The sequence below is a fragment of the Vulpes lagopus genome, chromosome X (genome assembly GCF_018345385.1).
Source record: "Vulpes lagopus strain Blue_001 chromosome X, ASM1834538v1, whole genome shotgun sequence".
NCBI classification, from domain to species: domain Eukaryota; kingdom Metazoa; phylum Chordata; class Mammalia; order Carnivora; family Canidae; genus Vulpes; species Vulpes lagopus.
This window is the reverse complement of record NC_054848.1, coordinates 35,233,594-35,257,010: the sequence shown is the minus strand read 5'-3', so window position 1 is coordinate 35,257,010 and position 23,417 is coordinate 35,233,594. Positions and strand designations below refer to the sequence as shown.

The 23,417-nt window shown below is 43.9% G+C and overlaps 1 protein-coding gene across 3 annotated transcripts; it reads left to right on the top strand.

The window, feature by feature from the left end:
- Positions 1-1,919: 1,919 nt before the first annotated feature.
- Positions 1,920-22,649, top strand: CXHXorf38 (chromosome X CXorf38 homolog). 3 transcript variants are annotated; one of them, XM_041741661.1, is made up of 7 exons: positions 1,939-2,486; positions 2,642-2,776; positions 9,100-9,219; positions 10,770-10,919; positions 11,215-11,394; positions 16,437-16,623; positions 21,897-22,649. In XM_041741661.1, exons 1-6 carry the CDS (start codon positions 2,271-2,273, stop codon positions 16,596-16,598), a joined length of 963 nt encoding a protein of 320 aa, XP_041597595.1. In that variant the 5' UTR covers positions 1,939-2,270; the 3' UTR covers positions 16,599-16,623; positions 21,897-22,649. The 3 variants fall into 3 exon arrangements, with proteins under 3 accessions (XP_041597597.1, XP_041597595.1, XP_041597596.1); XM_041741662.1 differs by lacking the exon at positions 21,897-22,649 and adding an exon at positions 17,289-19,949; XM_041741663.1 differs by lacking the exon at positions 21,897-22,649 and having other exon boundaries at positions 1,920-2,387; positions 16,437-16,869.
- Positions 22,650-23,417: the final 768 nt, after the last annotated feature.

Below are 23,417 nucleotides of genomic sequence, written 5' to 3'. Positions count from 1 at the left end.
GTTTTCAATGTGATTTTAGTATATTTGGTAATAAAATTTATACAAGTTTCAGAGAACTACCAACTCTCTCTAGTTAATTTGCACGGAGATGTTTTAGATAGTAATCTGGTTTAGCATTAGTTTGATCTCGAAAGAAGAAATTAGTTCTGATTTGCCCTCTCTCTTTTTTTTCTTTTCATTCACTGAAATGCCATTTTGGAAGGTGTAGAAGTACTTTCAGAATTAGTGAGGAAGATGAAAAATTCAACAGAACATACCCAGTTTTTAAATAGCAGGGCTGAACCTTATGTTTGAAAGTTAACTCTGAGCTAGTGTAAGCAGAATAAAGCATAGCTGATTTTAATTTAAATACCACTAATAACTGTTGAAGTTAATACAGTAACTCATTCAGCCACAGAATACTAATCATTTGTTAGTAACTCTTTGGATCATGATTAATTTGATAACTTCAAGAAGTATAATTTTGGTAAATCCAGAATCCAATTTCTACACAGAAAAGTTCCTTTAAAAAAATTTTTTTTTTATTTATTCATGAGAGACTCAGAATGAGAGGCAGAGACATAGGCGGAGCGAGAAGCAGGCTCCATGCAGGGAGCCCGATAAGGGACTCCATCCCAGGGCTCCAGGATCACGCCTTGGGCCGAAGGCAGTCACTCAACCGCTAAGCCATCAGGCATCCCAAAATGTTCCTTTCTTTCATGACTTTTTTTCCTCAAAGAACTACCCGTTATATTTTACTTTAATGTATATTATCCAAGTTCGTGATACAAAATCAATATACAGAAAATTTTAAGAGAACTTCTCAGGAAACTTTAGAGGCAGAAAGGAAAAACGTTAATGTATATTTCATTATTTCTTGTGGAATTTCCTCTTTCATTTGGTTTGATGAGAGTGGACAATATGTCTAAGGAAATGATTGGAAATTTACTTAGGGTGGATTTAGTATTGAGGTTATTAAGAAAAAAGAAGCAGAGCACAGCCAGCATTGAGCTGCACAACCCCAGAAGACCAGATCTCAATTTTCTATATAGTGCGTCCACTTTTCCAAGTGGCCAGTGATTTGTTCACATACCTTGCCCAGGAATATGACTGGTGGAAGGGCACATTTAGAACAATGTAATATTTACTGAGAGCTTACTATTGCCAGGCACTATCCTAAGTATTTCAATGTGTGTTTAATTCTCACAACAACTCAGTGGGGTAGGTATAGTACCCTCCTTTTACAGATGAGTAAACTGAGGCCCAGGGAAATGAAGTAATTTGCTGAGATCAAAATTATTTGCTTAAGATCAAACAGTTAAAAGGGGGCAGTTTGAATTCAGAGCTAGAGCTCCCCTACACACTGTGCCACTTTGCTTTTAACCAGGAAGTCAGCGAAGGTTCTGTCTATAGACTCTTCTCCCAGAGCCTTTTGACTACACACAACTTAAAGTTTTCCAAGTTCAAGAAGCTCACTAAATAGCCCCCAAACTGAAAGAACCTCTTGTCATGACAGAGTTGACAGTCCATTGCCTTCTGACCCTCAAGGCACTTACTTGGAAGTTAAGACTGCCTTAGGTAAGAAGCACTAATTGTAACCGAGACTACTAAATCATCATCTAAGCTGGATGCCTCAGGACAATAGTGGAAGAAGCCCTTATACGGCTTGGGGCAGTGCAGCCCTCCACAAACCCATCCGGGATGCGTCGTCCTGTTTGCTTCAGCTAGATGGCCTAATGGCGGATGTTGTTAAGCTTTGTGTCACTTTGGCACACTGCAAGTGCGTGGTAGACACGTGGTATAGGCCACCAGCGGTCACACTGCAGTAATGCCTTTATTTGCTACAGCCAACCTGTTGGGCTTAGGAACTAAGTAAACTTTATAGAATTGTATAATGCAAGGAACATGCATCATTCAAAAACTGTGCCTTGAGCATCTTGCACATCTCTACAATAAAAGAGCACGGACAACAGGAGAGGGAGTCGAATCGGGTACTGGCAGGGTCTCAGTTTGGGGGAACAGACAAACGGGCTGTTACTCAGGTACAAGCTCTGGGCCAGCACTGGATAAAGGACTCGCGTCTGCTGCCACCTAACACTGGGGTGGGGCGGGCGTATCCGTTAAGCCAGAAGGCTCCGCCCCCTTGCCTCGGCCTCCACATGGGGGCGGGCTCCGGGCGGGGCCTGGCTGACGACACCGCCCAGGTTCCCGCGCCTGCGCAGTGCCGTCCGCCCCGCCTCTCGACCCTCGCCCCCTAGCTCTTCGCCCCTGGCGCGGGGCCCGAGGGGGACATGGTGCTGTCTGAGCTGGCCGCGCGCCTCAACTGCACCGAGTACAAGAACTGGGTGAAGGCGGGCCACTGCCTGCTGCTGCTGCGCGGCTGCCTGCAGGGCTTCGTCGCCCGCGAGGTACTCGCCTTCCATCGCGGTCTGCTCGCCGCCACTCCCAGCCTAGGCCCCCGCGCCGCCTGCCGCAGCGGCTCACGGTGTAGCCCGCGGGCCCGCCAGGTGAGCCCCTGGCTTTACTCCCAGCCCCCGTCCTGGTCCCCGAGCACGGGGTCCGGAGCCCTCCCCGGGGCGGCGCTGACCGCAAAACCTCGGGCTCACTTGCCCAAGACGCCACCCCTCCCTGCCGGGCCCCTTCTCACCGCCGCCCCCTGTAGTTTCAGCCTCAGTGTCAGGTATGCGCGGAGTGGAAACGGGAGATTTTGAAACACCACACCAACAGGAATGGAGACGTCCACTGGGGGAACTGCCAGCCGCGCCGCTGGCCCGTTGATGCCTGGGAGGTGGCCAAGGTAAGCACCTGCTCCGGAGGGTGGCTGAGTCACCAGGTAGCTGGTCACCTGGATCCTAGAGCCTCATAAACAGACGCAGAGATAGAGGAATGAGTGTTTGATCTACGATCCAGGGGGTTCAGAGCTGTTGTACTGCATCCGATCTAGCTTAGCGATGTAGAAGCTTGCTACTACTAACAAGGCATTTAAGTTTGCTACCCCTGCTTGGAAATCTATTGGAAAGATTTCAACAAGAGACACTGACCCAAGATGTAGAGCGAGCATCATGGGCACAGGCCCAGAGGGAGAAACACATAAGGCAAACGTTCTTGAGTGTAGGCTCCCTGAGTAGCTCATTTTGACTGTAGAGTGCCATCAGGATAGCAGAGGAAGCCAAGGGAAGTTAGAGCTAAAACAGAAAGGACTTCAAGTGCCCAGGTAAGGCATAAAACTTTGGGGAGGTCAGGTGGAATGGGCAGCCAGATAGACTGTTAGATCTTGGCACTATGACTTGCCTAGCTGTGACTTCCCCAATTGGGGAATTTTTTTTTTTTTTAATGTTTTCCAGAAGCCCAGTAGCAGGTGGGGCTGGGCAAAGTCACCTTCTAACCCAAATTAACTTTTATAGTCAGTCTACACACTAATTAGCAACAGGCACAGGCTTGGTGCCTGGAAAGCAAGGATCAGAGTCCTAGCTTAACTGCTGTTGTGTTCCCTAACCTCAAAAATGAGGAAGTTGGACTTGATCAGTGGCCACAGACTTGTGGCTATCATGGATCCGTAAACGCACCATATCTACACCTTCTTTCCCCTTTTCTTTCTTTCTTTCTTTCTTTCTTTCTTTCTTTCTTTCTTTCTTTCTTTCTTTCTTTTTTGTTGTTGCCACCATAGAATTCCCAACTTTTACTTTTACCTAGAAAAGAAAGAAACTTAAAATTCTGCCCTTTACTGTGACTATCCCTCACCTGTGTGGTCGTTGTTACTGCTTTCATACCCTTGGAATTCTCTTGAAGCCCATGTCACCTGTTCATGCACCTTTTTGTTGCTGTCACCAACAGACCTTCTAGTCCAATCCAAGTGTTTATTCTCCAACCATATCCTCCTTTTTTCCCTCCTTTCTCTGAACTTGCATGGCCCAACTGCAGCCCTGATGACACCATCATCTGATCATGCTCAGGGGAATAATGTCACAAGGGAGCTGACTGGTTTCACTTTTAGTTCTTAATCATGAGCCCCAGTGGTCTGGCCACGTCTCTGTATAGGGCTCCTGTTCCTGGGGACAGTTGTTGCTGCCTTTCCCATGCCACGCTCCCATTCCGCCACCTTCGCTCCCAGCTACTGACTTTGTGCATTTTTCCTGGAGTTGATACATGCCCACAGATACCTGCTTTATCTTTTTACCAGACCTACAAACCTACCCCCCCACCCCCCGCCATGTGCACCATCTTTCTTCTGCTACAAAGAAGGAAGGACATTTATCTTCTTACCACCTTGGCCCTCCACTAGTATGTTGGATCATACCCCTTCCCACCTGCCCATGGACTTTCAGGCCTCAGGGATCCACTCTCTCCCCGCCCGAGCTTATTCCCACCACCATACAGATAGCTTTAATACTGTCTTGGTTTATTAAAAAAAATTTTTTTTTAAAGACAAGATTATTGGGCACCTGGGTGGCTCAATGGTTGAGCATCTGCCTTTGGCTCAGGTCGTGATCCCAGGGTCCTGGGATCAAGTCCTACATGGGGCTCCTCTGGAGGGAGCCTGCTTCTCCCTCTGCCTATGTCTCTGCCTCTCTTTCTGTGTCTCTCATGAATAAATAAAATTTTTAATAAATAAATAATTTTTAAAAGACAATATTAATAGGGTTACTGTAATAGTAAATAGGGTTACCATATGACCTAGCAATTCCACTTCTAGGTTTGTATTTGATGAAGTGGAAATACACATCCACACAAGACCCTGTGCATGAGTGTTCATAGCAGCACAATTCATGGCAGCCAAAAAGTGGAAACAACACAAATGTCCATCAGCCAATGAATGGATGAGCAAAATGTGCCTTGTCCATACAATGAGATGTTATTTAGCTATAAAAAGGAATGAAGTGGGGGCACCTGGGTGGCTCAGTCAGTTGGGCATTTGACTCTTAATTCTGGCTCAGGTCATGATCTTAGGGTCGTGGGATTGAGCCCGGTATCAGGCTCCACTCTCAGTGTGGAGTCTGCTTGGGATTCTTTCTCCTCCTTCTGCCTCTCCCCTCCTCTCTCTCTCTCTCTCAAATAAATAAAAATAAATCTTGAAAAAAAAGGATGAAGTACGAATACATGCTAGGACATTGGATGAACCTTGAAAACATTATACTAAGTGAAAGATGCCAATCATATATTGTATGATTCCATTTATATGAAATGTCCAGAATGGGCATAAACACAGAGACAAAAAGATGAGTGGTTGCTAAGGCCAGGGGGTAAGAGGGAGATTATAACTAACAGATGTATAGGGCTTCTTTTTAGGGTGCTGAACATGTTCTAAAATCAACTGGTGATGGTGACACAATCCTGTGAATATACTCAAAACCACTGAAACTGTACATTTTTTTAAGTTGAGGTATAACTGACATATAACATTGTATCAGTTTTAGATGTATACCTTAATGGCGTGATAGGAGTAAATATTAAGAAATGATTGCAAAAAAAAAAAAAAGAAATGATTGCCACATCAGCATACAGAGTTAGAAAAAGTTTTTTTTTCTTGTGATGAGAACTTTTAAGATCTGTTTCAGCAACTTTAAAATATGCAGTATGTATTATTAACTATAGTCACCATGCTGGACATTAGATCCCCATGACTTACGTATTTTATAATTGGAAGTTGGTACCTTTTGACCCCCTTCACCCATTTTTGCCCACTCCCCACCTCTGACAGCCTGTTCTCCATATCTACGAGCTTGGGTTTGGTTTGGTTTTGTTTTTTTAGATTCCACATAGAAGTGAGATCACACAATATTTGTCTTTCTCTGACTTACTTAGCACAACACCCTCAAGATCCATTCATGTTGTCACAGAGAACCATATGCTTCAAAGAGTGAATTGTTTGGTATGTGGATTGTACCTCAGTAAAGCCGTTTTAAAAAATAAAACTGCTTGAATATATATTTGGAAAATAAAATTTAAAAAGAAAGTAAAGCTTCCCTGAGCCATTCCCTCTAGCTCTGTCCCCATTTCTGTATCTGCCTCCCATATGCATACCCTGTGGAGCTTCTCAGAAAGGGTTTTATGCCTGCTCTCTCTTCCCCAGCTGCCCGTAACTCTTCAACCCTTTATAGTGTGGCTTCTGCCTCTGCCAGCCCCCGGCATCGGTCTTGTCGGGCTTCAGTTCTCCAGCCCCATCTCTCTTTCCTCAGGGGCATTTTGCATGACTGGCCCCTCTTCTTGAAACACTTCAGGCTTTATGTCATCATTGTCCCCCATGGGTCTCTTGTCTCCCTGGCTCCTCCTCCAAAGCCTCTTTCCCGTCCTCAGCCGGCCTTTCTCAGGCCTCTTCTGTCCCTCTCTTTTCCTCTGGCAGTACTGCCCTGGCCCATGGAGTTCACCACCAAATACTACACTCATGCTATCCCTAATTCGTGCCCCTAGCCCTGCCCTCTCTTCTGAGCTCCAGGTGCCCCTATCTAGCATGCTCAACCCCTCTCCTTATTACCCCCTGGGCACTTTGGATTCTCAAGCAGGACTTGCCACCTGGACTGCCCAACCCATTGCAGTGTGGCCACACCCCAGCAGCAGCTACCTACAACCACCCTCGCTTCATCTCTCCCACTTACTGCCCCCTTGTTTACAGCTGCAAAATACTTTTGGATTCCTTCTCTCCACCTCCTGCCTGACCTCTGGCCTCAGCCTCTCACCCAGCCACCTCTGCTGCTCTGGTGGCATCTGGTCACCCCCTGGTTGGTTCTCCACATGGCAGGATACGTAGTCTTTGAGGGGAAATTAGATCGTTTTCTAATTTCTGACCCTTGGGAGGCTTCCTGATGTCTTTAGAAGAAACTCTAAACTCCTTTCCAGAGCCAGATCTGGCCCCTGTTTGTTTTTGCAAAACAAAACATCTACTCACTGAAGAGGCAGGAGAGGGTCATGGGAGGCAGTAACACATGTTTCCCGCTGCTGTGCATTTGATGTCTAGAACACAGTGGCACTTGGCACCATTTTAAGAAACTCCTTTCAGTGGCAAGGAGGCAGCAGAGCCTCCCTTGTCATCTTCTAGTTCAGAAGAAAGGGAAATAATTACTAGACTAAAGCAAGAATGTGGAAAAGACAAACCCATATTGGTGAGAAAATGCACCTTGTCATGGAAAAGAAAAACTGTGCCCGGATTTGAGGCACCTAAGACCCTTATAACTTTGGGATCATCCTCCCAGGAGGAGCTGAAGTAATTTTTCTTCCTGCAGTTTCATTGCACTAGTTTGGTTGTAATACATGAGTTAACTTCTATGTTAACATCGCAGCATCCATGGGCGTCTGGATGGCTCAGTCGGTTGGGCCTGTAACTCTTGATTTTGGCTCAGGTCATGATCTCAGAGTCATGGGATCAAACCCCATGTTGGGCTCTGTGTTCAATGCTGAGTCTGCTTGGGATTCTCATTCACCCTCTCCCTCTGCCCCTCCCCCTGTTGGGGTGCTCTAAATAAATAAATAAAAATCTTTAAAAAACAAAAAACATCGGAGCATCCATCGTAGACTTTCAGAGGCTCAGTATGTCAGTGGCTGTTAAGACATGGAAAGAGTAATGGTACTCACTACTTACTGTACCTTTCGATATGGGCCATTCAGTGCATGCAAAGTTCTTTTTTTTAATGATTTTATTTATTTGAGAGAGAGCACATGCAATGGGGAGGGGGCAGAGGAAGAGGGAGAAGCAGATTCCCCATGAATGGGAAGCCTGACTTGGGGCTCTATCCCAGGACCCCAGGATCATGACCTAAGCTGAAGGTGGACACCCAACCGACCGAGCCACTCAAGCACCCCTACAAAGTTCTTCTTAAGTATGTGAGGCTCCAGAAAGGATTCTACCACTGTCAGGAACGTAGCTGAGACTCTCCTTGGGGTGTGTGGGCCCTGATCACAAGCCCTTTTTGGAATCTCATCATGAGCAGCACTGTAGGAAGCACTGCATTTGCTTGCCTCCTGAGATGTGTTTCTTTTCAAGGGAACAGTTCCTTTTATTTGGAGTTCTTACTGCAAGCTGTCTTTCATATGTCATTTTTTCTAGTCACTGGTGAGCTTCTGAGCTTGGTAAAGTTGTTGCATTCAGGTGTAACTTTGGGACTATTTCAGGAAAGAAACATGCCCAAGCCTTGTGGTGATACCATTTTGGGTGTCCATGCCTTAAAATCCTACAAAAGGCAAGCTTATGCTAGAACAAGGCCCTTCTGATGTATCGAGTATCTCAAACCCTAAGATTCCATCTGTAACTCCTAAATAGGTCATGCTTGCCTAGTACCATCAACATAATCTATGCCAACATTTATGGTTTAGCATGTGCCAGACACCATGCAAGTGGTTCACCTGCATTAACTCAATTCTCACAACATCCTTCGAGGGTGATGACAACACTTATCCCCTACTTACTGATGAGAAATCTTGAGAGTAAGGGCCGCACAGTTGGCAAGTGGCAGAGCTGGGATGTGAACCCAGCTGTGTCACACTGCAGTGCCCAGGCTCTTAACTTTGTGCTACCATCATACTGAACTTGCTCAAGTCATCTTTACTTTTTTTAAGATTTTATTTATTTGAGAGCAAGAGCGCGCGCACAAGCAGGGGGAGGGGCAGAGGGAGAGGGAGAAGCAGATTCCTCACTGAGCAGGGAGCCCTGTGTAGGGCCTGATCCCAGGACCCTGGTCATGACCTGAGCCAAAGGAAGACGCTTCACTAACTGAGTCACCCAGGCACCCCTTGCTTAAGTCATCTTTACAGTTCCCACTTGGGAGTAACTATTTTTAAATTTTAAATAACCTTCTCAACAGCTCAGCCACTGAAACTTTGGTGCTTCCTACCCTTGCTGCCTGCTTATACCCCATTGGGAAAGGATGGGAAACCAGTTCTGTCGAGTGTTTAAGTATTTCTGATAGCAGAGGGACAGGCAGAGCAGCCCTTCGGTTACTGCCCTTGGCCAAGGCTTAGCTCTGACACTGGTTCCTGACTTGTGTTTTTGACTCATGAGGCTCAACCTCGAAAACTCAGTAAGAGAATTCGGTCATCATTCGGGAAACAGGCAGATCACACCTGCCCCACTAGCTCCTGGGGTTGGAGGAGCCTCTGGTATCCACGTCCGTTGTGCCTCCCCTGCTGTAGGCCTTCATGCCCCGAGGACTGACGGACAAAACAGGCCCTGAGGAATGTGATGCCGTTGCTCTTTTAAGTCTCATCAACTCCTGCGATCACTTCACAGTTGATCGAAAGAAAGTCACAGAGGTAAGAGCCGTTGGATTTAAAACCATACAGTGAGAGTTAGGCAGGTCGAGGGGACTGTGAAGATGAGACCAGCGGCGGGAGGCCTAGTGGGGATCATGGCGCGTGCCCCTTCTGTACGTCGGAGAAGCTGCGTGTGAATATAGGACCCCTTAATTCTCCCTCACTGAAGTTTCCCAACACCTTGATTTTATAGTGTTCGGTGCCAAAATAGATAAACCACAGATTTCTCTTTTCTGGTTTGCCATAAACATAACGTAATCTTCCCCATTAAAAAAAATAGGAAAGCAGTGTGTCACTCTGTCGTATGCCAGCATTTGAATCCTGTCCTTCTGAATGTCTTCAGCTAGACAGTTGCAAGAGCAAGGTCCACGGAGCTGAAGGAAATAAAAACACTAATGGACAGACAGTGTCAGAATAGATCACGATGCTTGTCATATTTTCTCTGGAGGCTTTAGACTTTATTTCACCAGAGAGCAACTCTTGCACATTTATTACTCTGAGGTTCTTCAAAAAGAGTATGTAGCATACCTGGATGATATATAATATGCAGAGAAACACATGTATATTTCGCTGGCATGCCAGCAGCTGAAAGGACTGAGAATCTTGAGTGATATCAGCAGAGGCAAAAACTGTCCCAGTATAGACCTGACCCCTTTGTGTCTCTTAACTAAAAATGTAGAAGACTTTATGTGAATTACATATTAATATATGATGAGACATGGGACACCTGGGTAGCTCAGTTAAGCATCTCACTCTTGATCTCAGCTCAGGTCTTGACCTTGGAGTTGTGAGTTCAAGCCCTGTGATGGGCTCCACACTAGGTGTGGAGCCTACTTAAAAATGTGTGTGTGTGTGTGTGTGTGTGTGTGTGTGTGAGAGAGAGAGAGAGAGAGAGAATTGTTTGCCAAAATATAGGCAGAAGTTTCTTTTCTTTTTTTTTTAAGATTTTATTTATTTATTCATGAGAGACGCAGAGAGAGAGAGAGAGAGAGGCAGAGACATAGGCAGAGGGAGAAGCAGGCTCCATGCAGGGAGCCCAATGTGGGACTCGATCCCAGGACTCTGGGATCATGCCCTAAGCCAAAGGCAGATGGTCAACTGCTGAGCCACCCACGCATCCCTGATTTTCTTTTCATCAGAATTTCCACATCAAAACACTCCCTTGGCCCAGCTTCCTGGAGCTCCAACAATATTCAAAAGATTTTCACATTGTCTGCTTCAGCCTTTGGGTGTACCCAGAGCCAGAAAACAATACTCTTGCTCTTTGGCCGGTAGTTTTAAGTTAAGAGATTTGGGGGCTTGTGTAAGAGAGAACCAGCCAGTAACAAGATTTCAAGAGTTAGCAAGAATTGTAGGCTTGTTTGTGTTTCTCACTCCAATGACTGCCAAGTAGCAGGCGGTCAAACATCCCCTCAAACCCTGATAACAACTACAGGCCACACTTGTGGGTTTTGTAGTTAACAAAGCCTTTCTGGAATTTTCCATTGGAACTACAAAATCTCCGTTTACCCCATTGTTTGACTTTGAAACCTTTTTTTGCCTTTCTGTAGGTGATTAAGTGTCGTAACGAGATCATGCATTCTTCAGAGATGAAAGTGTCTTCTCTGTGGCTTCGAGATTTTCAGATGAAGATCCAAAATTTCCTGAATGAATTCAAGAATATCCCAGAGATTGTGGCAGCGTACACTAGAATAGAACAGGTAAAAATCAGATTTAACGGTTCTGGTATAAAGAACAAAAGTGGGAAAGGCAACTGCATTCACTCATTTAGAATTTAAAGTTTGTTAGATTTAAATGAAATTTTAGAATGTAAGCAGGGGGAAGAAATGTTGATATGAAATCCAGAATTGTTCCAATGCTGAGAAGCTTTTCTCTGGTCACAGGATATTGCTAAAGTGGATCCAGTCAAAGATGTTTAGTTTTAAGTTCTTTGAGCAATCCAGTAAAACATCTTTCCCTTTCCATCATTCACATATTTGTTCGGTAATCCAACAGCTGTTGACATCTGACTGGGCTGTTCACATCCCTGCAGAAGATCAGCGAGATGGCTGTGAATATGAAACAGGAGTTTACCTGAGTGAGAGCCAAGTCAACGAAATAGAAATGGAATTACTAAAGGAAAAACTTCAAGAGATCTATCTTCAAGCACAAGAACAAGACGTGTTGCCTGAAGAGGTAAAAAAAAAAAAAAAAAAAAAAGCATCCTATACTCTGTGTGAGTAAACAAATCAAAGAAATGCGCCAGGGAGGAAGAGTCGCTCATTTTAACATACTGCCAGCTATGTTTCTGATTTAGAAATCAACCCATTGCCAGAAAGTTTTCTTTTGACACAGACTAGTATTACCTTTACACAAATATTTTCCCTCAGTCAGCGAACATTTGAGTTCCCAAAGTATGCACAGAATGGGACAACATGGTGAGGGCTACAACAAGATTCTGAACAAAAGGCTCTGGGGCTTCTCTGCAGGTCAGGGGGGATTGCAAAAAAAAAAAAAAAACTTTGCTGAGAAGGTGCCATTGAACCAGGACTAGCGGAATCACACAAGAGTTTGGCAAACTAGCAAGAGCAGAGGGCATCCTGGGCCGAAGGAGCAGCAGTTGCAGACATATAAAAGAATAGCTTGGATCTGAGCAGTGAGAAGGCAAGTGTAGGAGTGATGGTCAGATGCGAAGTCAGTCAGGTTAGCTTGAAGCCATATTTTAGAAGGTTTGCTGTGCTGTTGCAAGGGACTTGGGCCTTGTTCCTAAAAAGCAGTGGGGAGCAAACAGATGCTTTCTTTGTTTGTTGGTTGGTTGTTTTCTTTAAAGATTTTATTTATTTGAGAGAGAAAGAGAGCAAGCATGAGTAGGGGGGCAAAGGCAGAGGGAGAGGGAGAAGCAGAGCCCACGCTGAGCAGGGAGTCCAATGTGGGGCTCGATCCCAGGACCCTGTGATCATGACCTGAGCTGAAAGCAGATGCTTAGTTGACTGAGCCACCCAGGCACCCCCCACACACACACACAAGTGTTTTTAAGCAAGAAAGAGTAAACTGAATAGATCTAATGTGGCTTTTAGAAAGCTAACTCATGGTCATTGGGGGTTGGAGACAAGCGGGAGGCTGTCACAGCCATGTGAGAGTGGAAAAAAGATAGAAACTAGAGGTGCAGGGGAGGAGCTGGAATCTGGAGGCATTGCTGGGGCAGGGCTGATGGCTCTTAGTGGCTGCTTAGAGTATTTGGAGTGTGACATGGGACTGGAAGAAAGTGGGAAGGGAGGGTTTAAAGGTTTCCAGCTTAGGACAGTGCCGACTGATGATGGTCTTAAGTCCTGCTAGGGAATACAGGACAAATGAATCCTCTTTGTTAGATGCAAGGTATAAAAAAAGTGGGGGGAGGAACAGTAGTAGAATTATATTCTAGTAAACTTCAGACAGATTCCAGTACTTGCTGGATTAGAGTTCTAGATCACCAGGAGATCTTGGACAAATCATTTTACCTCTCCATTCTACCTTGTCCAAGAAAATTAGTTTGCTGGTAACCTCTTTAAACACAGGCGAAGTGTTTCTTTAATACAAAGTGTGTGTTTCATTCATTAAGCCCTGCTCCTCACTGCTCCATAGGCCTCTGTTAATTATTCTGACCTTGACCTAGATGCTTCATTCAACTTAGTGAGCTCCTTTAGCAGAGGGACTGAGAGCCCCTGGTTTTTGGATGCTCCCAGCCCAGCACACCATAGGCATTGACAGCGATGAAGAAAATGGTTAAGTCTTCTATTTTCTAAATCTGTGTGTTTTGTCATACTTTATTTCAAAATATCATTAGAACCAGTCTGAGTTTTGTTTCTGCTGCTTTTGTCAGAAGCAGCCTAGAACAGGAGAAGACAACCAGGGATGGGGTGGGGGGTCAGACTTAAGGCCCCAGAGGCATCACTAGCTCTGTCTACTCTCCTCAGGGAGCTGTAGTTATTTTTTCCTGTTAGTGTAAGAAACAGCAAAATATATCAGTAGCAGTGCACTCAAGCCAGGAGTCTATGTAAGTTAGGAGCTGGCAGGGAACCTGGCAGGGACCAGGTCCGCTGCTTTGCATGTGAGGCAGCAACCACCAGGAGCGTGCACTGACAGACACCAGGCCATGCAGCTGGGGAGTGAGGGCTGGCCCCGGGGGTCTCAAGGCTCTGTTTCTAGGCCTTTCCACATGTGGCCCTGCAGATCATATATCACCGAGGAGCTAGCAGCTATAAATTTTGAACCCTCATTATCTCTGTTTTATAGACAGGAAATTAGGGTTAGTTGGCTTGTCCTCTGGGTCCCCAAAATCTCTAGGTAGACTTGATAAATTCTCATTCTTCATGCTCTCTGTTCAGTAGAGCATGACATGTCTCTTGATATTTTGATTGATCAAAATGGAAGTTAGGATAGATTGTGATGTTATCTCAAAGAAGTTGAAGGTTGGCTTTCCACAATATGTGAACTTACTGTCTTTTGAAGGTTCTGTACCATATATGGTCATCCGTGTTCTTTAGGGTTAGTTTCCACAAAGTCAGAGGATTTGACAAACCAGATTTCAGTGAATCTAGAATGCCATCGACTGTGAGACGCCATTAATCCAGTCACTTCTAAGAAAGAAACAAACAAACAAAAAAAACACTGCCAATCTATTGTGAGACACTATCAACGGTAAGGTACCTTCTCATTGGAGATACTAAGATATGGGAAAAACCAGGCATCTAGGAATTTAGAAATACTGTGCTTATATTAGGACCACAGGCTTTTCCAGTGACTGTTTCACAAGACCTGTTTCTGCTGTTCATTAAAACAGTATGGCTACTGTTGGAAAGCCAGGCTGAGAAAAAAATGGTTAATGGTGGTAATTTAGTGTGACAGTTTGCACCAACATATCATGGAGCATGGGATGGCCAGGGACCGTACAGCAGAGAGAGCTCATCATCTCCATTCTGTTCTGTTCAGTTGACAAGCCTCAGTGATATACAGCATTATAAAAAGGAGTTCCCATTAAAATACACTCTGCTTGTATAATTGTGATTGTAAAATGCATTCCGCTTCAGAGCCAAATGGGAGCAGCAGCTGCTCGGGCCCCTTGGGACATGTATGGAGTATGTCCACCATGAGCCCATCTGCAGCAGCAGCCAGCCACCACCCAAGACCTCTTCATGTGGACCTGCCAACCCATAGTGCTCTGTTTGTCTCCAGCAGGTTCAACAATTCAGCTAAAACATGTCAAGTGTAGTAAGTGGCTGAAAAACATATAAGGAATTTCCACATTCTTTAAAATCATTACTGATTTTTTTTTAAAGATTTTATTTATTTGAGAGAGAGCTAGAGAAAGAGCACAAGTAAGAGATCATGACATGAACTGGGATGCCTGGGTGGCTCAGGGCTCAGCATTTGAGCGTCTGCCTTTGGCTCAGGGCATGATCCCGGAGTTCCAGGATCTAGTCCCACATCAGGCTCCCTGCGGGGAGCCTGCTTCTCCCTCTGCCTATGTCTCTGCCTCTCTCTCTGTGTCTCTCATGAATAAGTAAATAAAATCTTTAAATTAAAAAAAAAAGATCATGATGCGAACCAAAATCAAGAGTCAGCTACCCAGCTGAATGAGCCACCCGGTGCCTCTTATTTTTATATATGTATACAAACGTGCACATATATGTATGTGTATATGTGTGTACATACACATATATAGATAGATATATGGCTATTTCCTACATATATAAGAGGTTTTTTTTGTTTGTTTTAAGATTTTTATTTATTTACTCATGAGAGTAAATAGGCAGAGACAGGCAGAGGGAGAAGCAGGCCCCCCAGGGAACCTGATGTGGGACTCAATCCTGGGACTCCGGGATCATGCCCCGAGCCAAAGGTAGGCACTCAACCACTGAGCCACCCAGGCATCCCCAAATGTAGGAGATTTTAAAGCAAAAAAGAACTTTTAAAGTTTTCCCCATTTTTTTATTGAGATATAATTGACATGCAGTATTATATAAATTTATGGTGACATGTAGCATGACTTGTATATATTGTGAAATGATCACCATGGTAAGTTTAGTGAACATCCATCAGCTCATCTAGATACCAAACGAAAGAAACTTTTCCTGGTGAGGTGAATATTAGGATTTACTCTCTTAACTGTCCTATGTATCACACAGCAGTGCGAGCTGTAGTCACCGTGTTGTACATTCCATCCCTAGTACTTATCTATCTTATAACTAAACTTTGTACCTTTTGATCACCTTCTTCCTATTCCCTCTCCTCCCACCCTCTGCCTCTTGGAGCCACACATCTGATCTCTTTTTCTATGAGTCTGTTTGGGGGGCTTTTTTTTTTTTAAGATTCCACATATAAATGAGATCATATAGCATTTGTCTTTCCCTGACTTCTTTCACTTAGCATAATGCCCTCTAGGTCCATACATGTTATCACAAATGGTGGGATTTCTTTCTTTCTGATGTCTGAGTAATATCTCCCTTTGTATACATGTACCACATATTCTTCTTCTTCTTCTTTTTTTTTTATACCACATCTTCTTTACCCATTCTTCTATCGATGAACACTTAGGTTGTTTCCATGTCTTAACTATTGTAAATAATGCTTCTTATGAACATGGGAGAGCAAATAATCTCTTCAATGTGGTGTTTTCATTTCCTTCAGATGTGTTCCCAAAAGTGGAGCTGCTGGATCATAGGGTAATTCTATTTTTCATTTTTTGAGGAACCTCCATACTGTTCTCCATACTGGCTACACTAATTTATGTTCCCACCAACAGTTCACAAGGGCTCCCTCTTCTCCACATCCTCTCCAACATTCGTTATCTCTTGTCTTTTTGATGATAGTCATTCTAGCAGGCATGTGGTGAGATCTCATTGTGGTTTTCATTTGCATTCCCCTAATGACAAGTGATGTCAGGTACCTTTTCATGTACTTGTTGGCCAATCATACATCTTCTTTGGAAAAATGTTTATTCAGGTCCTTTGTCCATCTTTGTTCCTATTCAGGAAGTTTTTGGCTATTCAGTTGTACGGGTTCTTTATATATTTTGGATATTAGCCCTTAAAAGCAAAAAAATTTGAGGAGACAAACAAACCCCCCATTGTGTGGCCCAGAGCCAGCTATTGGAAGACACAGGAGCAGAAGCCAGTCTTGGACCTAGTAAGTTTTTCCTCTGAGTTATGAGCCTGCTATAAAGTGATCTAAGCCATGCACTGTATGGTTTCCTCTTGCAGATCTTAAATCAACTGGAAGTGGTGAAAGAATTTCTGAGAAACAATGAGGATCTTCGAAATGGTCTTATAGAAGATATTCAGAAACTAGACAGCCTCCATCTCCAGCATCAAAAACCAGATTCAGAGGAACCTGGGGCCCAGGCACCCAAAGAGAAGGCCTGAGGGGAGTTTCCACATATGATGTTAAGTAAGGACAGAATAACCTCAGCACTTTGATGCCTATTCTCTTACACAAGGCCATGATGAACACACAGTTTAGTCTAACCTGAAGTTTCCCTGTGTCCTTACTATTTGAAAGAAAGGGCACTGGATGCCTGGGTGGCTCAGTGGTTGAGCATCTGCCTTTGGCTCAGGGCATGATCCCGGAGTCCTGGGATCAAGTCCTGCATTGGGCTCCCCACAGGGAGCCTGCTTCTTCCTTTGCCTATGTCTCTGCTTCTCTCTCTCTCTCTCTCTCTCTCTCTGTGTGTGTGTGTGTGTGTGTCTCTCATGAACAAATAAATAAAAATCTTAAAAAAATAAAAATAAATGTTTAAAAAAAGAAAGAAAAGAAAAGAAAGGGCACTGAGCTTTGTGTGCTAATTGATGGTTCTCACATCTCTGAAGTGATTCAACATAATCTTCCTGTCAGCTTTGTTTATTAGGCCAATATACCTGAAGCCACTGGTCTAGTCTTAAGTAAATCAACTTTCTAACACAATCAAAAAGCATGTGAGCCCTCAAACGATGCCGGTAATGCCTAGTTCTTAGCAACTTGGTCGTTTCCATAAGAAAAGTTTGTTAAAATAACTGTCTGATGTTCCACGGTTTTCCCTTCAAAGAAAGAAAATTAAATATTTTCTCTGGTTTCAGGTTGCCCTTTGACAGAAATCAGGTGTCTTATGTGAAGGTCAGCACAGTTTCGATATCACCTGTTCTTTTCTGTGCAAAAGGAAAAACTTACCAGAGTACCCTGCCCAAACAAAAAGGAACTTTTGTTCTCTTTTCCTGGACTTTCTTTAACTCTTTGGGAACATTTTTTTTTTAATATTCATATGGTTGGAAAAAATATTCGTAAGGTTGGTGTTGCATTATCTGTAACCACCCCCCCAAAAAATGTTAGATACTGCTGTGCCAACACATGCTGTCATCCAAGGGTTTTTTTTACTTCCATTTGTTTGTTTTGATTTTTGGTTTGGGGGTTTATTTTACTATTCAGAAGGTGAGATTCTTTTCCGGTCCTGAACTTAAAGCTGCTTTACACAGTAAAGTCCATGTTTGGCCAGGCCTGCGTGAAGGGTCACATCGAGTTCTCTGCTCACTGGCACGCAAGCCCTTTCCCCACACCCCTTCCTGAGAGTCTCGTTTCTGAGGATGCCCAAGGAGTGAGCTGTGATATAAATGTTGTGATATAAACCCTTCCTTTTTGGAAGAAGGCAAGAAAACAAATCACCTAAAAGGCCATTTCTAATTAGTATAGAACTACTGCTCCCCATTTCTGGTAGCCCCAGGGCAGTAGGGCAAGGAGGTGGGCCCAAGGCTGGTCAGGGGGTAGTGGAGAACACAGGGACTTGACTGACCAAAGCAGGCAGAGGGCCTGAGCCAGCATCACCAGGCTCAGCTCAGATGGGGACACCAGGGACAGCTGTGTGGTTGCTGGCTTGTTCCTGGTACTCCTGGGAAAAGTTAGCTCCTGTGGCAATCACAGCTCTTTATGTTCCATTATATCTGGAACACCGAGCACAGGGCCTAGCCCTCGTGTGCTCCATGATTATCTGTTGACTGAAGGATCCACCGACAATTTATCCTTACATGTGAGTGTTTGTTATACTGTTAACTAAGCCTGGTCCTTTGTTATGAGATTTAAGGATGAAATATCACCACTCTTAGGGAATTTCAAAGTTATCATTTTCTTTCCACAAAGTGACAAACTCATTTGTAACTTCTGTTGCTTTATTGTATCCACTTCTTTGTCCTGTTGGTTTCCTAAACTGCAAAACCACCACCCAGTCGTATGCAGTGGTCCATGGGATCAGCCTCCCCATCCCCTATATCTGCTCCTTTTCAAAGCCAGTGCTACTTAGCTGGGCCATGTCACCTCTGGACCTTGGGGGCAGAATTGTCCCCTGCCCTGCCGCCTGGAGGAAGTGCTTCCACTCCAGGCCCAAAGGAAGCCATCCTTCTTTGCTTGCTCAGCTGCCCATCAAAGATGTAATCTGTAGACAATGGGCAGAGGGTATGATATATTTGGTATATTTTTACATTACAATGCATATATATAATGCTGTAAACTCTGGATGAATGCAAATATGCCTATAACTGTTTGGTCTTGAATCATACATTTTCTTTGTCCCTTCATTTCATACAGTTCCTTTAGAAGACGTCAGTAGTGGGGATCCCTGGGTGGCTTAGGGGATCCCTGGGTGGCTTAGCGGTTGAGCGCCTGCCTTCAGCCCAGGGCATGATCCTGGAGTCCTGGGATTGAGTCCCACGTCAGGCTCCCTGCATGGAGCCTGCTTCTCTCTCTCTTTCTCTCTCTCTCTCTCTGTCTCTCATGAATAAATAAATAAAATCTAAAAAAAAAAAGATGTCAGTAGTGAAGTAAGAATCTTCATCTCACAACTCTGCCCAAACTAAGAAATTTGCTAAAACTTTTCCTAGATGGACCTTACATCTAGAAGTTGGGATCAAATTAAATCCTGATTCACTAACCAAGTTAAGACCTGATTTCTAACTTGAGGGACTTGGGGTTATGAATACTTTCATTTCATACTCCTTGTATCCAGTTAGCTCTTACCTCTCTCTCCAACATCTATCAATTACCGGTCATGGCCAGGCACTGAAATGGATGCAGATGTGAGGGTTTATAAGGTGTGGGTGATGGTATACATGCCATCTCTGGATTTACTGTCTGTTCTGATAAAGATACTGCTCAGAAAACATCAGAGTGGCAACATTTAATTCCATTGAAATGGAAGAAAGGGAAGATGTGCCCAGAGAGTGTGTACAGGAACATCAGCCTGTGGGCCTCTCCTCTCCAGACCTGGGCATGCAGCACAGGATGTGCACAAAAGGGTGCTCACAGCGGCATTGGCAGCCCGCCATCAAGAGATGACTAGTTAGGGTTGCCTGGGTGGCTCAGTGGTTTAGCGTCTGCAGTGGTTTACCCTGCCTTTGGCTCAGGGTATGATCCTGGGGTCCGGGGATCGAGTCCCGCATCAGGCTCCCTGCATGGAGCCTGCTTCTCCCTCTGCCTATGCCTCTGCCTCTCTCTGTGTCTCTCATGAAGAAATAAATAAAATCTTTAAAAATAAATAAATAAAATGAAATGTTAAAAAAAGAGAGATGATTGGGTAGATCCCAGCACATTCATGCTACAAAGTATTATGCTGTTGTTAGAATAATATAGTAATGCCACAATGCAGTAGTATAGAATGATCTCTAAAACACACTTAACAGAAGAGCAGAACGTTTAACAATGCGTAGCATGCTGTAAAACTATTTGTATTTTTCAATAAAAGGTCTGGAAAGCTGTGTGCCTTTCTCAAGCTTCTTTGCTGTGTACCACTGTGAAAGGAATTGGGATTGAGGGGGTTGGTTAGAAGAAATCTGGCTTTTCTGTTTTTGGCTTAGTTCCATATGAAATCTGTTCAACAAACATTGCGCCACTGGTGTTTTGAAAGTTTTTAATTACAGCTTTCTCATTTCAAGATAATCAAGAGACGTGAACAGTATAAAGTCAAACTGCAAGGCTCATGTGTCACATTTCCTGGAATATGTCATAGCTTCCATTTTCATGGGGGTCAGCTCCACTTCTGGGGGCACTTTTGAGGTGGCAGGGTCTGGAGAGGCCCAGGAAAATGGTCTCCTTTCCACACAGGGCCGTTTTGTCTCTGAGTGCCTGCTTTTCATCCAGCAATATGATTTATTCTCTCCACCTCTCCCCACCACACAATTTTTTTCTCTAACAGAGGAATTAGAGGAGAAAAATCGTTTCAGCATTATGGTTGCAAAAGTAAGGCAGTTCTTTGGATTTTAGCCTGTGCTTTGCCAGGGAACTCAGAGGGCCCAAGGAGAAGGACACTACTTACTAAAATCAGTATAAAACAAATTCTGGGTAGTAACAAAAGTGTGTTAGTAACAAAAACTTTGGGAAAAATGCCAATCCAGAAAATATTATTGGCTTCATAAAGTAGTGGAAGAGATCTGTAGATCTGTAGATCTGGGTTAAATTGTGAAGGCCAGAAAGGATTGTGTTTGAGAGTTTGGGGAGATTATGAAGTGATTATTACCCTAATGATTTGAAATGCTCATTTTAAAGTATTAATCACTTATATGGCTTTAAACATGAATATCCTAGGCAACAAAGGTTAGACCTCTTGGGTGGGCATACTACAAATTAGATCCTGTAACTGAAACATTGCCTTAGAGTTGGAGGCATTGGAATCTTTTGGATTTTTTTTCTCTCATCATTTTGCCCTCTAAATTATAAATGTAGAATGATATGAAATTATCAGCAGGGATTATTACCTACCTTTCCTTTACCAGGTTAATTAGAAATCTACCTGCCTTTGATTGAAATATACTCAAATTACAAAATACATGTTGTAAGACAGATCTAAAAATATATTAATTTCTACTCACATTGTAGTGAAGGGAAATATTCCTTTCAAGTTTTATTTTATTTATTTATTTATTTAATTTTATGTATTTATTCACGAGAGGTGCAGAGAGAGGCAGAGACACAGGCAGAGGGAGAAGCAGGCTCCATGCAAGGAGCCCGACGTGGGACTCGATCCAGGATCATGCCCTGGGCTGAAGGCAGCTCTAAACCGCTGAGCCACCCGGGCTGCCCTCTTTCAAGTTTTAATATAAATCTTGATAAAAGGTTAGGATTCATCTCAAAACTTTAAGAACTGGTTTTGATTACTGTATTATAGTCTGAACTATCTAAAATACTAAAGCACTATCTTCCAGAGACTTCTTTCCTACTTCCCAAATCCATGCTCCATGATATATGCATGTTAGTTATGCCCACAAAACTGTAAACTGAACATTTTGTGACATCTTTTGGGGAAGGTGGGCAATGACCTGACATGCATTATTACTTTCTACTGAATTTTCAGAAAGGCATGAGAATTTTTTTTTTTTTTTATGATAGTCACAGAGAGAGAGAGAGAGAGGCAGAGACACAGGCAGAGGGAGAAGCAGGCTCCATGCACCAGGAGCCCGACGTGGGATTCGATCCCGGGTCTCCAGGATCGCGCCCTGGGCCAAAGGCAGGCGCCAAACCGCTGCGCCACCCAGGGATCCCGAGAATTTTTATTTCAGAACCATATGTGATAGCCAGCCTCCAAGATGCCCCCCCAAAGATCCCTGCCCCCCGGTATTCCCACCCTTGTATTTTCCTCCCACAATGTACTGGGGTTGGTTCATGTGGCCAATAGGACACAGCTGAACTGATGGTATGTCACTTCCTAGATGATGCTATAGAAGACTGTGGCTTCCATCTTGGGCTTTCTCTTGGAACACTTGGAGGGAAGCCCTGCCCTGAGCAGCCCCGTGGCCCCCATGCCAAGGAACTGAAACCTGCAAACGACTGTGTGAGTGATCTTGAAAATGGATCCACCAGATCCAGGCAAGTCCAGAGACTACAGCCCCAGCAGACAGCGAAGATGCTGAGGCAGAAGAACCCAAATAGGCCATTCCCAGATTCCTGACCCTCAGAAATTGTGTGATATGGTATTTGTTGTTTTATACTGTTTTGAGGTGATTTGTCACACGGGAATTGATAACTAATACACAATAGTTTTCCAGGGTTTTTCTCCCCCATCTGCAGATTGTGAAATGCAGAAACTGCCTACAGAGTGAACTACTGCCTAGATGCCACAGAAGATAAAGGGGAATCTTCCAGAGTTCCCCTAATGTTGTGCCTGTCTTATCTAAGATCTGATGTCTTCAGAACCCTTCAAAGAATCATGTTCAATATCTTTGGATTTGAAAACTTTCTTTTTAAGGATTTATTTTAGAGAGAGTGAGCAAGGAGGGGCAGAGGGAGAGGGAGAGAGAAACTTCAGCAGTCTCCTCACTGAGATCAGAGCTGACAGGAACTCCATCTCAAGACCCTGAAATCACGACCTGAATTGAAACCAAGAGTCAGATGCTCAATCAACTGTGCCACCCAGGGGCCCCTCTCTGCATTTGAAATTTTTTTTTTTATACATAGGATTTTATTTTGCACTGCTGTAACAATTTTATTATAGACCAAGGGAGAGGAAAAAAAAAAGGATAAAACCATCACACTGAGCAAATTACTAAAGCTTAAAAAAAATTACTAAAGCTTTTCTACTTTTTTTAAAGATTTATTTATTCATAAGAGACACACAGAGAGAGGCAGAGACACAGGCAGAGGGAGAAGCAGGGTCCCTGCCCGGAGCCCGACGTGGGACTCGATCCCGGGACTCCAGGATCACACCTTAAGCCAAAGGCAGACGCTCAACTGCTGAGCCACCCAGGCGTCCCCCCTTTTTTTTTTTTTTTTTTTTGCTTTTCTACTTTTTTTTTTAATTAATTAATTTATTTATTTATGATAGTCACAGAGAGAGAGAGAGAGGCAGAGACACAGGCAGAGGGAGAAGCAGGCTCCATGCACCGGGAGCCTGATGTGGGATTCGATCCCGGGTCTCCAGGATCGCGCCCTGGGCCAAAGGCAGGCGCCAAACCGCTGCGCCACCCAGGGATCCCTGCTTTTCTACTTTTGACAAGATTTTCCATCTGGTAGATTTATTGTCATATCCCCTTCAAAACAGAGAAGATGCTTACCATATTTTAAAGATTATAGGTTGCCAAAAAAAAAAATAAAGATTATAGGTTGCCACTGAAAGAAAAAATTTACACAGTTACTGTACACCAAGGTTGAAGAACTGTCCTGCATGGAAAATATACTTAGACATCATGTGAATAAAAGCCAAAGAAAACATTATTGTGTTAAGGAAAGATTAA